At 29.0% G+C, this 16,113-nt stretch overlaps 2 protein-coding genes across 2 annotated transcripts; both read left to right on the top strand.

Annotated features, from left to right (window-relative positions):
- Nucleotides 1-4,044: 4,044 nt before the first annotated feature.
- On the top strand, nucleotides 4,045-7,381 carry LOC100812747 (probable beta-1,4-xylosyltransferase IRX10L). Its single transcript, XM_003525122.4, has 4 exons — nucleotides 4,045-4,584; nucleotides 5,539-5,927; nucleotides 6,082-6,323; nucleotides 6,670-7,381. The coding sequence occupies exons 1-4, from the start codon at nucleotides 4,479-4,481 to the stop codon at nucleotides 7,181-7,183; spliced, it is 1,251 nt and encodes a 416-aa protein (XP_003525170.1). The 5' UTR covers nucleotides 4,045-4,478; the 3' UTR covers nucleotides 7,184-7,381.
- Nucleotides 7,382-11,666: 4,285 nt separating this feature from the next.
- LOC100811673 (transaldolase) lies at nucleotides 11,667-15,677 on the top strand. Its single transcript, XM_003525120.3, has 6 exons — nucleotides 11,667-11,974; nucleotides 12,092-12,141; nucleotides 14,219-14,519; nucleotides 14,609-14,797; nucleotides 14,907-15,089; nucleotides 15,240-15,677. The coding sequence occupies exons 1-6, from the start codon at nucleotides 11,819-11,821 to the stop codon at nucleotides 15,507-15,509; spliced, it is 1,149 nt and encodes a 382-aa protein (XP_003525168.1). The 5' UTR covers nucleotides 11,667-11,818; the 3' UTR covers nucleotides 15,510-15,677.
- The last annotated feature ends 436 nt before the right edge of the window (nucleotides 15,678-16,113 follow it).

The raw sequence follows: 16,113 nt of genomic DNA, 5'->3' as shown, positions 1-16,113 counted from the left end.
TGAGTTTTAAATATACAACTGAATATTCCCAAAAATGCTTATGGTGGAAGATAAATGTTGTTTGTAACAAAAAGAAAAAATAAAATAAATTATGTTAGTCATAAACAATGGCAAGAACAATGACGAAACCAAAAGAAACAAAAAGAATATATAAAAACAGTAATATGTAAGATGAGAAATTTGTTGATGTATCTCATAATTCAAACTATCAATCTCTCTTACATAATTTTGTAAGTTTGTCTTCTTCACAAAGGTTAATAAATAATATGTAACTTTTAATTATAACAAATTGATATGAAGGTGAGACTAATAAAATTATTTTTATCTTCATGATATTGGTGTAAAATATCTACTAATTTTACCAATGAATAATGACTAATCTTTGTTAGATAATTTAAATAATCACTTTTAATGTAGTCTTTCATTCTAATTATATATTTTTTTCATTTATGAAACTCAAATTTGATACTTTGATTAAAGAGATGGAGTCTAATTTGGTTTGTAAATATAATTATTTATAGTTTTTAAATAACAATAACGAATTATAAAATAAAAAGACTATTAAAAAATTATACTTAAATATTTTATCTAAAAAATATAATTATATTCACAGTAAAAAAAACTATAAAAAGGAGATATAATATTTTGTAAAAAAGGTAAAACAAATAAATAACACTTTAAAGTTATCTACCATAATTTAAAAATTATAAGGAAAGTATGTATGCATTTTTTTTATAAGGAAACTAATATCAAAACCTTCATTTGAGGCTGTATAAAATATTAGCTGCTGACCACTTAACTTCATAGCATTCTCGCTATCCTATCTAAGGATTTCAAATTGAAAAAAATATAGGGGCGCCAAGGCCCTCCAACCAGGGGCGTATTTGTATTGTAATTTAGGACGAGGAAACGTAGCTACTCATTTTAATAAAATTACTTGTATGTGTGACAAAATTTTATATTTTATATCCCTAATTTTATATGTATCTAGTTATTTTAATATTTTTATCTCTTATTTTTATATGTTTGAACTTATTATTTCATTTTCTTACTTTTTTATATATTTATTATTAATTTATTTACACATTGATTTATTAGATTTGTTTTTTTAAAATAGATTGTTTCCACTGATCTCAAGTCCTAAATTCACCGCTTCCCCAATGTTATAGGTAGATCCCTCCTTATGCTAGATATTGAGAGAGTGATTATCCTATTTGAAATTTTGAATGGAAGAATGTAATAGGTTTGATTTATAATTATTGTTACTTTTATGAAGCTATTTTAGAGAAAGCTTCGGTATAACATGTTGGATGTAAGAGAGAAGCTTTATTATTTATCAGTTTATAAGACACAGTGATACTTTAAGATATCTAACAGTGTGTTTGAATTTGGATGGAGAAATCTAAATTTTAAGAAATTTTAAATTTTAAAAATTTTAAATACTTCAATTTAATTTTTTTTTATTTTTAAAATTTTGTATTTGAATAAAAAAATTAAAATGACGAGGATGAAAAAAAATAAATGAAAAAAAAGAAAAAAATGATTGGTGTACTAGTTATACGTGTTTTCTATGTTTATACCTGAATCGATATTTCAGGAGTTAAAAAGAGAATTTTAATTTCTCAACTTTTAGAAGGATATTGAAATTCCAAATTTTTAGTTGTTTAAAATTCTATTTTAAAATTTCAAAATTTTAAATTTTTCATAAAAAACATCTAAACAATGAATTCTACATTACATAAATTTAAATTCTATGATAAATTACTTTTCTCAAATTAAAATTCTCTATCCAAACACATTCTAAATAAAACTGCTTTAACTTTAGAGACTATTGCCTTAAAAAAAAGAAGACTTTATAAATAAAACTGCTTTAACTTTAGAGCCTACTGCCTTAAAAAAAAGAAGACTTTAGAGCCTACTAATACCCCGCCATTATAAATGCTACTACCAAACTGCCCATAATCATATGGATGCATAAACTAGGGAACACCACATTATTTTCTTTTATCAAATTCATTTTCCTTTTTTGGTGATACTCTTATCAAATTTAAATGAAACATAGGCCTGACCCAATCTGACCATTTGGCCTTTTGGGAGCGTTTAAGAAAATGACAGACCCTAAGTTTAAGAGACACTTATAGGCCGTGTTCGGTTGATTCTTTTTTTTTCTTTTCCCAATAAAAACTGTAAATAGCTCTAATATGTGTTTGATTGACTTTTATAACGTTTAGAAAGAAAACATTTCTTAAAACTAAAAAAGATATTTTATTGTTTTCTTTTCAAATCTGAGAAACAAGAAAACGGTAAAAATGTGGTAATAGTTTTTTAAAGGAAAGATGTGGTAATAATCTCTCAATAAATTAAAACTTAAGCTAACATATCAATTTTTGTCTTCTAAACTCTTGTTGGTTTCACTCTTCGCCATCCCACTCCAGTCTTGCAATTGCATCATTCTGTTGGTGTGTCTCTTTTGTTGATGCTTCTAGTGCTCTCATTAAAGGCTTTTTTGATAAATACTCTACATTAAACTTGGTTTTCGATGAACAAGGCTTGAGAGTAGATTAACAAAGTATCAATATGAATGCTATTCAAGTAAATGAAATAACACAGATTTGTGAAAACATTGCAAATCAAATATAAGAAAGTTGTTATATAACTTGATATAATTTTTATATAATTCATATATAAAAGTGAAATTTAGCAATGAATAAGAAAAGTGCAATATTAAGCGTTATCTATTAAGTGTTATCGCTGACATTCAAAATAATAAAAATGCCATATTAGCAACAAATAAATAAACAATTACAACAAAAAAAATTAATTACTCTCATGTTTTTACTATTTCATATATTAAAATTAACAAAAAGAAACTCCCAAAAACATCCATAATAGATCATTGTTTAACTGAGTTTCTTTTCTTAATTTTGTGAACATTATAATTTCACATAAATTTAACACTCTATAGAAAGATTTACTCTGATGCTAATTTTTAAATGAATGCTTAAATTGATTTTGTGAATCTCATAATACTTGAAAAATATATTATTTATGATATAATATTTTTAAACATAAACAACTCCATATCATTTACTTCAAGTGATAAAAAAAATCAATTTTACTTAAAGTTAAACAATTAATGTAAGTATTCTCATCTAAGATACTCTAAACCAACATTTTGATTTTTGAATTATGAAATTTTTTATTACTTGACTTTATAAAATGTCATTTCCTATAGTCTATTTATTTTATTTTAAAAAATGAATAATGTTTTGTAAAATAAGAAATTAACGAGTATATTTTAAATGTTTAAAAACTAAAATGACTAACCCATACAATCTCAAGGAAACATTTGGAGGTTTGCTCATTAAAAGGTAGGTTAATTTAGATTAAGAAAATACTACTTTTTTTTATCAGTAAGAAAATACGACTTCTGTGTTTTATAATATTATATATAGATGCATTTAATTGTAATGTATGCAAGATAGAAGAAAGTTTATAAAGTGTTTACCAAAAGTACAAGAGATCGCCGTAAAAAAAAAAAAAAGAAAGAAAAGTACAAGAGATTTGAGCTGATCAGTCAAAATCATTAATATATATATATATATATATATATATATATATTTAAAAATAAAAGTTTTAAATTTAAGTATACTACATTTATAAAATAAGAAAATTTTATATAAAGAAAAGAAAAGTTGTATAAAATAAAGGGGAGGGTAAGGGTTGATTATTTACTGACTGGTTAAAGTTAAAATCTAACTTTGGACGTTGAAAAAATCAATTTTAAATTAATGTGATTTATGTTAAGATATTTTTATTATAAAATTAAAATTTAATATAAAATTTTAGATTTAACAAAAAAAATATATTCAAGATTCCTTGAACTTAGAATTAACTTTCGGACTCAATCATATTTAAATTATTTTTTAATGTATAACCAAACATCTCAAAATATATTTTAAAAAAAAACTAAATCCATAATCAATATTCCAACGTAAAAATAATTAAACACTAACAGCGTAACGTAATTGGATTTTTGGTGCCTAAACGGTTGTGTGAGATGGACTTGTTATCAAACCTCACACGAAGAAAACCTCACTAAACCAGATTTTTTTGGCAAATCCATCTCCTCCAATTCACCATCTTCATCTTCTATCTTCTACTACACTGTATTTGTTTCTTCAAAGCCAATCCACGCTGTGTTTGTTGGTCCCTCAATATTCAAATCTGTCTCTCTCTCTGTTCCTGCTGAGAAGAACCCATGTTCCTTTCCTTCTTCCAAGTGAAGCCCCATTGACAAGAAACCTCTCACAACTACTTTCCCCTGTGACTTCTCAACCTTCACCTTCTTCTGCCGACCACAATTGACTTCCTTATAACACTCACTTTCCTTGTTTTGTAGTTCCACCCTTCATCACCCCCCCTCCCCCTTTCCCCATTCTCCAATCAAAAATCATTTCTTTTCTGGGGGAGCAAAGATGGGTGTGTCGAAATTGGGTTTTTTGGGGCTTCTTTTTGCTGATTTTCTCTTTGCAGTTGGAGCTGTGGAGCTGGGCAGGAACCAACCCACTGAAAGAATTTCAGGTGCTTTTTGTGTGTCTGTGTGTGTGTGCTGATTTTGGTTTTTCAGCTTCTTTATTTGCTTGGCTTTACTTTGGTTGTGATCGATTTCTTTCAGCTTATTTATTTGTTTGCTTGCTTTGACAGCTTTGTGTTGTGGTTTTTAGTGTTGTCTTTGTGATTATTGTGGGTGTTTGATATTAAGATCTGCTTTGGATTGAGGTTGATTACGATATTTGTACTTGTTTTTGCTTGTGATGTTATTATTTCAACCACAAGAATTGCTTCTTCTGCATTGAACGTGGGTGATTATTACTAAGGATCCTAACTTTGAATTACCAAGCCTTCCAGCTAGATACTATAGTACTGAAATTTGATAGTTTTTTTTAGTGGGTTGCTTTTTGACATAGTTCCTAAGGTCCAATGCCTGCGATCAGGGTCAGAGTTTGGAAGATGAATAATTGCATAGGGCGTGAACCTTTAATGATAATGCATGCCAAATGACGCCTTAGAAGATAATTAATAGGTTGTGCTTGATTTCCAATAGACACATGAAAGCTAATTAGAGTATCTGAGACACGTATTGGTTGGTCCCCTTCCCCTCGTTGAACTTGCTCACACTAGAAGATTGTAGATTGGTAGCCAAAATATGAAAGCTGCTCCTTAACAGTACTTAAGTTTGAATTTTATGAAGACGTTAATATCAACTCACCCAGTGGTATATAGATTTTGAACATGTTGCATTAGATTGGATTGCAATTCACCGGGGAAGTAACTGGAATGGGTGTTAGGTAAAAGATGTAAACAAACAAATGGACATCCTTGGTCCCTTGGGATTTTAAGGTGTTTATAAGAAGTTGTGTGCTATTTCTCAATGACTTACATTAGCAATTCTATTTCTGGAGATACATTGTAGTCAACTACACTTTTTAAATTCTGCGTGAGGCTAAATGCATGTTGTGGTTGAATCAATTGCAGGTAGTGCTGGTGATGTATTGGAAGATGATCCAGTGGGAAGGTTGAAGGTTTTTGTTTATGAACTTCCAAGTAAATATAATAAGAAAATTCTGCAAAAGGATCCAAGATGTCTCAACCATATGTTTGCTGCTGAAATCTTTATGCACCGGTTTCTCTTATCCAGCCCTGTCCGAACCCTTAATCCTGAAGAAGCTGATTGGTTTTATACCCCTGTATACACCACTTGTGACTTGACACCAAATGGCCTCCCTTTACCCTTTAAGTCACCACGAATGATGAGAAGTGCTATACAGCTTATTTCTTCAAACTGGCCTTATTGGAACCGGACAGAGGGGGCTGATCACTTCTTTGTGGTTCCTCATGACTTTGGGGCATGTTTCCATTACCAGGTACAAGATTTTTCACATATCACTGTTAGTTTTACTTAAGTATTTGAACCAATTATATGCTGTCTTGAGAAGTAACAAAGAAAAGCAGTTTAGATGTAGGATACCTATCCAAAAGTAACACATAACATGCATTTTATTCATTATTTTGTTCTAGGAAGAGAAGGCAATTGAAAGAGGGATTCTTACACTACTACGGCGTGCTACCTTGGTTCAAACATTTGGACAGAGAAATCATGTGTGCTTGAAAGAGGGCTCGATTACCATCCCTCCGTATGCTCCACCACAGAAAATGCATACCCACCTAATTCCTGACAAGACTCCCAGGTCCATTTTTGTATACTTCCGAGGACTCTTTTATGATGTTGGCAATGACCCTGAAGGTGGTTACTATGCAAGGTAGGTCTTATTACAAGTTTAAAGGAGGGGGTCTGAGTGTGTGGTCTTTTATTTATTTCATATTATTTCTTCATAAGAAAGCTGACTTGCATCCTATTACTGAAAATGCAATGAATAATGACTTTGATTTATTTAAGTATTGTATTTTGTGTAATTATTATCTAAAGTGGTCAACCTTATTGAGATCAACTGTATTCATAACCTGAAATTGCGCTCTCTAAATTTCCAATTCAAAATCAAGTCTGCATGAAGTTTGGTGCATGCAATGATGCTTTCATAACAAAACACACTTGGATCAACAAATAATCCTGGTTGATGAAACTGACCGTGTTTTGCAATCTTGCAGAGGCGCAAGAGCAGCAGTGTGGGAGAACTTTAAGGACAATCTGCTGTTTGACATCTCCACTGAGCATCCAACCACTTACTACGAGGACATGCAAAGAGCCGTGTTTTGTCTGTGCCCACTTGGATGGGCCCCTTGGAGCCCAAGATTGGTAGAAGCTGTGATATTTGGTTGCATCCCTGTTATTATTGCAGATGACATTGTTCTTCCATTCGCTGATGCAATCCCATGGGAAGAGATAGGGGTGTTTGTTGATGAGGAGGATGTTCCCAAGTTGGATACAATACTCACATCTATCCCACCAGAAGTCATATTAAGGAAACAGAGATTGCTTGCTAACCCTTCCATGAAGCAAGCAATGCTTTTCCCACAGCCTGCTCAACCCGGAGACGCGTTCCATCAAGTTTTAAATGGACTTGCACGTAAGCTGCCTCACGACAACACCGTGTTCTTGAAACCAGGGGAGAAGATCTTGAATTGGACTGCTGGACCTGTGGGAGACCTTAAACCTTGGTAACAATTATATTACTTTTATGAGGCCATTATAGGATTCTTTGTGTTTCTTGCTCAATCCTTCCAAAGTGTTAATAGGGGTTGGTAATTTAGATACCTTTTTTCTTTTTCTTTTTGTATTGGAAATTTTGATATTTCCATAGAAAAATGACAAATCATTAGATCATGTAATCCATTTTACAACATGATTGAAGTTTCATAATATGCTCAAGTTTCTTGTTTCCCTGCTATGTCGTCTTTTATGAAATGCATGCTAGACTCGGTAATTTGGGTGACACTGGAAATTAAAACTGTAATGACAATTGACTTCAGAATGAGGGCTAATTCTTGATGGATTAATTTGTTTGTATGTGTCATGACTCATGACACTTTAAGAATAACAAGGTTTCATGCTTTGGTGAATTTTTTTGGTTTTTCATGTCCATTTCATTTGGACATTTTTGGGGAGGCTGGGCAAGAGTATCAAATCATCATATAAGGATACAAATTCAAGTGTCCAGTTCAGAGATCACAAATTGATTGCCATTTAAAGCAACCATCCTTGGTTTTAATTTGATTTATTACTTCGATTCTTATGAAAGCTATTGGTTCGGTGATACGTAATTGTAATTTATTCTCTAGCTAGGCTGGTTGGTAGTTAGTACTGTCTTTCGACGTTAAAGTTACTAAGATTCTAAATACTTTGACTTGAGCACAATTTCGTTACCCGTCCCGCAATTTCACTTCATTTTGATTGAGTATTATAGTTTAAAAGATTTATTAAATTTCTCATGCTTTTTTAAAATTAGGCGCCATTTAATAACAATGACTCCGGGACTACGGGTGTTGGTAGTGCATTTTGATTCTGTTTGATTTTGTGATTTTATTGTTATTTTAATCTATTATCATAGTTTAAAACTGTCAATTAAACTTACATGATTATTATATTTGATATATAATTTTAAAAATGAATTTTACTTTTTTTAAATTGTGTTTAACATATTTTAGTTAAAGTTTTATTATCTTTACTTCTATTTAGCATTAATATAAAATAATATTACCAACTCTTTTTATAACATACTAATAATTTATGCATCACTTGATATTAAATTATTTTTAGACAATATTAATACATATTTTTAACATATAAAAATAAAGTATACATCTTGATTATAAAACGAATAAAAAGTAATAAAATATTTAATACTTATTATTAATTATCATAATAAAAATTAACATAATTATAATATACAACTTTTTTAGATTTTTGTTTTTGCAAAATTTGATTTTTTTTTGGATTGGTTTCACAGTTTACAAAAGATTTGATTTGGTTTTAAACACTCCTAACAATGATTAGTAATATTTTATTAAGCTAAAAGAACTTATTAAATATTTTAAAATTATACTGAAATTTGAAATAAACTTTTGTGATTTTAAATTTATAAAATAGTATAACATATTATTTTATAATTTATATTTAAAAATCTATATTAAAATTTATATCCATCTTCTTTAGTAAGTTTGACTCTTTGAAAGTGAGAAAATGTGTAAAATGAAAAAAAGTAAATTAATTACTAAGGTTAAATTTTAATTTTAGTTCTTTTAATTTCTTATTTGTGATTTTGGGTTTCCTATTTTATCTTCTATCTTAGTCCAAACATTTTAGAAAATCTATAATTTTTGTTTAATTCTTAATTTTTTACATGTTTCTCCCTTATATTTTAATTAATTTAATATTTTTATAGTACCTTAAATAAATATATTAGATTTAGAATTCAATTGGACCAAAATAAAAAATAATAAAACATATACAAAATATGAGAACTAAAATCCCCCAAAAAGTTATGAATGAAAAATTAAAGAAAGATTAAAATTATAATTTAACAATTTAAAGTTAGTTAAAATTACAAAATACTTTAAGTCAAATTAATGGTAGATACTAAATACATACAAAGTACTTTAGTTAATAATAGTTTTGCTTTTGCAATCATCTTACTAAGTTTACTTTAACAGAATTTTCAATTTTGTGAATAAGTAATCTCTAATCTCCGTACTTTTTTTATATGTGTGTAACTACAATTTATATTAATTAAAAAGATTTACAATTACATGCTATTAAGAACTTGTAATATTTTAGATAGAAACACTTACAACTAAAAAAATTAAAACTAATCACTGAGAAGGTAGATGATACTCCCTGTTTCAGAATATATGATATATCAGAGAAGAAAAATGATTTCAAAATATATTTCATTAAATAAAATTAATATTACATTAATTATTTTAAAGATATCTTTAATACATACTTAACGATAATAGTGCACAGAAAGAATAAATTAATCATTAATTAGAATGATAAAATGTATATTAGGAAATTATTTAATATTTTATTTTAAATTTAATAAATTAATTACATTTTTTAATATTTTGTGGAAAAATCTTAAATGTCTTTGGAACGGAGGATTTCTTTTAATATTTTAATGTATACCAATCACTGAAAAATGAATTGAATATAAATCAAAGTAGCTAGTAATGTAATAATAGAACAACTACAAAGTATAAGGAAGTTAAAGTATCAAATTATACAATACAAAAAGAGATTAACCATTTTTGAACTAAATTTTAAAGAATTACGGTATAATTTACCCTAAATTACATATGTATGTTGTAGATACGTGTTGAAGGAGAATATGTTCCTATTGTAAATTCTATTATTCGAGTTTTTTTGCGCGTTCATAAAAAAAAGAACGACAAAAACGAATGGGAAACAGTTACCACGAATAAAGGTAGATAAGAAGAGGAAAACACAAAATATCAGTTCATATTTTAAAGATAAGGATAATATAGGAATAAATAATAATAACTTATTCCACTCAACAATTTTTGTTCCATTCCATTGTTTATATATCCAAAGTAATTTTATTCTATTATTTTCCGTTCCATTGTAGTCCATTATCAACTATTCCATTTCTTTTCATCAATCCAAACATATAGTAAACTTTTTAAGTTTTTTCATTTTCCAAAGTTGGGTGCACAATGCACCCTTAAGGTTAGTCCCCTCATCCCATCACAAGGGTTTATCCCACAAGGGTTTGGCCCCTCTCATGTGATATTATTGGCATTTGAAATCCTAATCTTTAATAATAAAAATAAGAGAATCTTAATCTTTAATTAAGATTTTATTAGTGGAGATTTTTATCTAAGAATGCGTTTGAATAGAAAATTTTAATTAAGAAAAGTAATTTATCAGAAAATTTAAATTTTTGTAGTCTAAAATTCATTGATTCATTGTTTGAATGTTTTTTTATGAAAAATTTGAATTTTTGAAATTTTAAAACATAATTTTAAAAACTAAAAATGTGAAATTTTAATTTTCTTCGAAAATGTGAGAAATTGAAATTTTCTTCTTAATAGAAGAATCTTTTAAAATGTTCGCGTATTTCTTTTATAACCTTCATCCTCTCTTCCATCTCAAAGTTCCCGAAATCCCGTTCTTGAATTTGCCACTCTGCCCTCACGGATCCTTTTCTTCAAGAAACATTGTCTGAGCTTGTGGAGCATCGATCAAGTGTGGATATAGGGGGACACATAAAATTGCACCCGCTAGTCAGGGGAGCAGGTGTCGCTATCCATCACGTAACAGAGGTACTCACCGACGTGGAGGGTCTAAGTCATGCTTGCATCGTTGACTGAATGCTATGATCTGGGTGTGATGGTGTATGCCGTCGTGTCCCGGTTCCCCTATGACCTCCAGTGTCGCATCAATATTCTTTTCTTTGGAAGCACAACAACCATATCTTCTCTTCTCTTTGCATTCATTTTCTTTCATTCTCACAATTTTAATTTTTATCTAAACACAAAATTTTGAAAATAAAAGAATTTCAATTGATGTATTTAAAATTTTTAGAATTTAAAATTTCTCCCTCATTCAAACACACTCTAAGAGAATTTAAGTAAAGTGAGATTAGAAGTCTAGATCCTCTCATGGGAATCATAACCTTTAATTAAAAGAAGACATGGGATTTGGTAGTAGAGATTTTCATGAGAAATTTTAAGTGAAAATCTACATAAAATAAAAGATTCATTAATTTCTTTGTCTTTTTCTCTCATTAGAGTAACTTTAGTGGTAGATTCTAAATTAGGATTTCAGAGTAACTTTAGTGGTAAATTTTAAATTGAGATCTTATATCACTTTTTGGTGGACATCACAATAACACAATAACACGTAGGATTAAAGATCTCTCTCAAGATCTCTTTTATTTATTTTTTTTAATAATAAATCTCATGTGTGATTTTAGATAACTTTTTATAAGTTTCACATAGATTCTTTTTTAAATATTTTTTAAATTAAATATACTTAATTATGTAATTAAATTTAATGAATCATGAAAGAAATTTGTTCATAGATACTAAATGTTAATAAATGACGAATATAAAAATCAAATTTAATTATTGTTGTGAGGTAACATTTCTATTTTTTGGACTATTATTATGTACACCCGTGACGACAACTTTATACACAATACTTCCTTTCACAGTGTCTTCCATCCTCTTCCAACTTTCACACTTTCACTTGCTCTCTCTTTGCTCTTATCCCTTTTCTTTTTTCTTCTTTTCCTTTGGGTTTTCTATTCTCAGTTTGCGGTGTTTGATAGAAATAATGGATCGGAACGGGCCAAAGATCAAAAGTACAATTCTTCACCATCTCTATGAGAAGCAGAGACAGAGCCCTTACTATGACAATCTCTGTCGCCCTGTTTCAGATTTGCTTCCATTTATTGCCAATGGGATCAGAGGTGTCACTACCAACCCAGCGGTACTCACTACTCAGTTTTTTCTTCACCTGAAAACATTACTCTTCTCCATTTGGTTTTATTTTTATCTAGTTTCTGTGTGTTGGTTATAATAACTTTTCAGTGTTCTCACATCGCAGATTTTTGAAAGAGCTATTTCATCCTCAAATGCCTACGATGATCAGTTGAGGTAGTTTTTAACTTGTTCTTTGATTCACAACGGATTACTTCTCTGCATGAATAGAAAAGGAAGTTCAGTTTTGTTCTTGTATTCTTGCAAAGAAGACAGATGTGCCATTAGTACCTTTTTCTTTTTTCAGAGGTAGAAGAGACACAGAGAAACCATTAAGAAATACTACTTCACCAACTTTTTATTCTATATAAATAATTAATTCATCAATAACAATGCAAATAGTTAAATTAATTTTAATTTAAGTGCTGATTATATATAATGATACTATTTGTGTTTGTAATTTTAGAGATTGCATTTTCTACCAATAAATGTAGCTTTACGAGTACATTCATTTCAATTGTATGAAAAAAATGAGTGAGTCTCTTATGAATAGATTTCCCAATAAGCATTAAGCTAGGTTGAAATAACATATTTTAGTAACTTATTTTTTATAAATTATTTGAAATAACTTATTTTGATAAGTTATTTGAAGTAGTTTATGAAAAATAAACTAGTTTATAAATTACTAATTTTTTTCTCAACTTTATCTTTATTATTTATTTAAAAGTTCATTTTACCTTTTTATGAAATTTAAAAATCCAAAAAAAAAATTAAAATTTACCAATCATAATTAGAAGATATGATTTGTATCATATTTTCTAGTCATGAAAGTAAGAAACGTATGTAGCCAAGTTCTTGTACGAATAAAAAAATAAATGTTTAAGAAAAAAACATTTTTTTTGTTTAAAAATAATATTATTAATAAAGTATTTAATTGTTAAAAAAATGATTATGAACAATATAATTCTAATAAATTTAATTTAATTTTACTTTTCCAAAAAAAAAAATAATTTTACTGTTTTTTATAATACAAAATTAAAAAAAAATATTATCTTACTTTTTAATATGATAAATTATTAAAAATAAAATTCAAATATTAGAAATATTAAATATGTCCTTTTATGTCATTTGACATCTATCAAGTAACTTATCAAGTAGTCTTACCAAACACTTTTAATTAAATCAAGTAGCTTACAAGCTTTCAATTAGCTTCTATCTTTACATCTCTTAACTTATGGCTTATATTAGTTTTATCAAACATAGCTTGTTTAAAAGGAATTAGCCATTAATACATTTAAAAATATATCTATGTTAGGTTAATTAGGTTTTTGGTCTTAAAATTTGTTGTAAATTTCACTTTTATTCCTAAAGAAAATTTTTAGCATTTTTTTATCCCTATAATTTTCCTATGTTAATTATTTTAATCCTAATGTCAAGTAATAAATTTGTATTAATTGATAACATAAGAACGACCTATGCTTTTAATCTCTAATGGTCTCACCAACTAGTTGATGTGATGTGATGTGATGTCTGAACAAACTAGGGATTAAAAATATTTTTTCTTTTATAAAAAAATTACACATAATTAATTAATTGGCTCGTCAAACTCCTTGATGATGCAACAAAGTGTGGTTGTTATATTATTAATTAACATTGTTACTTCATCAAAGTCTAAAATTGTTATCAGGGCAAGAATATAAAGACCAAAAATGCTAATTTTTTTTTATTATGAACTAAGAGTGAAATTTGTAAAAGGAACTAAAAACATGATTAACACATCTATATTTCTTAAAGATACACTCATCTATTCCTTATAAAAAGAATTAGAGGTAGAATTTAATTATTTATATTTAAATGGCATATAATATAACATGATTTTTGGTGTTTCATCCATCTAGCTGAATTCACTTAATGGGAAAAGATAAATTATAAGAGGGGAAGCAAATTTTTCAGTCAATGAAATTAAATAAGTGTTATTCTGTTATTTGTTCTTGGGGCAAATTGTGAGTTGTGAAAAAGATAAATTCATTCTCATTGACTTGTTTGTGGGATTTGTGGATCGGGCACTTTAATATGCGATGACATAGTGTATTGTTTTTTTTTTTTTTTTTTTTGTCAAAGGAACAATTTGTTGGATCTCAATTAGTAAAAATAAGATCTGCAGTTTTCTTTCATATCCGGAATATGCAACTGTTGCTTAGTAGTATTTCTTTTTGGGTATAATATATTATTTATTTGATTTGCAACCAAGCAGGGAATTGGTAGGGGCAGGGAAGGACATAGAAAGTGCTTATTGGGAATTGGTTGTGAAGGACATACAGGATACTTGCAAACTTCTGGAGCCAATTTACAATGAAACAGATGGGGAAGATGGACATGTATCTCTTGCAGTTTCCCCAAAGCTAGCAAATGACACCAAGGGGACAATTGAGGCAGCAAAATGGCTTCATAATATGGTTGGAAGTCCGTGTGTTTACATGAAAATTCCTGCCACTGATGAATCCATCTCTTCCATGAAGGAGGTCATTTCTTTGGGGATAAGTGTAAATGCCACTGTAAGTTTGTTATGTGCATTCTGATGTCACAAATTTTGATCCTTATTGGCTGTAACAGCAATAGGCTCATAGTTTGCGTATTTGAACAGCTCATATTCTGCCTCCCTAAATATGAAGCAGTGATTGATGCTTACTTGGATGGCCTTGAGTCTTGTGGCATGACTGATCTCTCTAAGGTTTCAAGTGCAGCAGCATTCTACATCAGTAGAGTGGATGTTACACTTGACAAGAAACTTGAGCAAATTGGTACTACTGAGGCTCTTGATCTCAAAGGAAAGGTAATGTGAAGCATTTTGCCTTTAAAACCTTTCTCCTTTTAGTTTTCTTAACCAATGCCCTAAGGGCACTAGTTAACATTTGCCTAAAATATTATATCAATTCTTATAGGGTGCGGTTGCTCAAGCAGTCTTAGCATACCAACTTTACCAGAAAAAATTTTCTGGTCCAAGATGGGAACGCTTGGAGAATAGAGGTGCCAAGAAGCAGAGGTTGATGTGGGCTTCAACAAATGTGAAAAATCCATCTTACCCTGACACATTTTATGTTAATTCTCTTATTGGACCAGATACAGTAAGTTATATCGGTTTCCTTATTTTTTTACCTTGACTGGATGGCCATGTGGGCTAATATGGATTAATGTTGGTGTGAAAAAGCTTAAAGTTGAGATCATTCATTAATAGGTTGCTGAAATAACCTTGCGTTTATTTGGTGCCTCTATAGATTTCAACCTTACCAGTACAAGCTCTTCAAGCATTCATGGACCATGGTATTCTTTCAAGAACTCTTGATGCAAAAGTATCAGAGGCTCAAGACATTTACAATGCAATTGAGAAGTTGGGGATTGATTGGAGTTCTGTTGGATCAGAACTGGAACATGAGGTGCTGGATTCTTTCACAAAAAGCTTTGACAATGTGCTTGAATGCATGCAAAAGAAGGCTAAGCTTAGGGATTTCAGCAGAGCATATGAACCGTGCTTTCAGGATAACTAGTACAAGTCTAAGACAAAAATATTCGGAACTTGTTTTTTTCTGCGACACTTGTTGCATATGCAGCATGCAACTGATGCGGTTGAAGCTTAGAACTTTGGCGTGTAACTAAAATAATATTATGGAGTATGGACTATAAATAAAATTAAAGCGATTATAGTATTTACGCAATCACTTTGTAGTAGTGGTAAGCGTGGGATGTGTTGGGATGAGTTTATCTTTGTTCTTATCTGACCCAGAAATTTGTTAGGTCAGTTTCTTGAATCTGAACTGGTCCCAATCAAGGCCCGAAAAATTTAGAATAAAATCAGGTCCACCGGTTTACCTATTAGTATAATATATCAATGTATATAATTAAATCGTAATGAAAGAACAATAACACTTAAGTTAAGTTATATTTTATGATATATATTTTAAAATAAATAATATTATTATAAATATAATACTATATTAAAAAATATTATTTATTATATAAAAAATATTAATAATATATATTTTTTTAAAAACTTAAACTTTTTAAAATAACATAAAACTTTGGATCAAACTAAATATGGCCAAATTATAAGACAATTATCATGTTATTTAACCTGATTCGTTGGATCCCGAT

Source organism: Glycine max, chromosome 5, assembly GCF_000004515.6.
Source record: "Glycine max cultivar Williams 82 chromosome 5, Glycine_max_v4.0, whole genome shotgun sequence".
Classification (NCBI taxonomy): Eukaryota; Viridiplantae; Streptophyta; class Magnoliopsida; order Fabales; family Fabaceae; genus Glycine; species Glycine max.
Note: the sequence above shows the minus strand (reverse complement) of the source record. Positions and strands in the feature narration are given on the sequence as shown.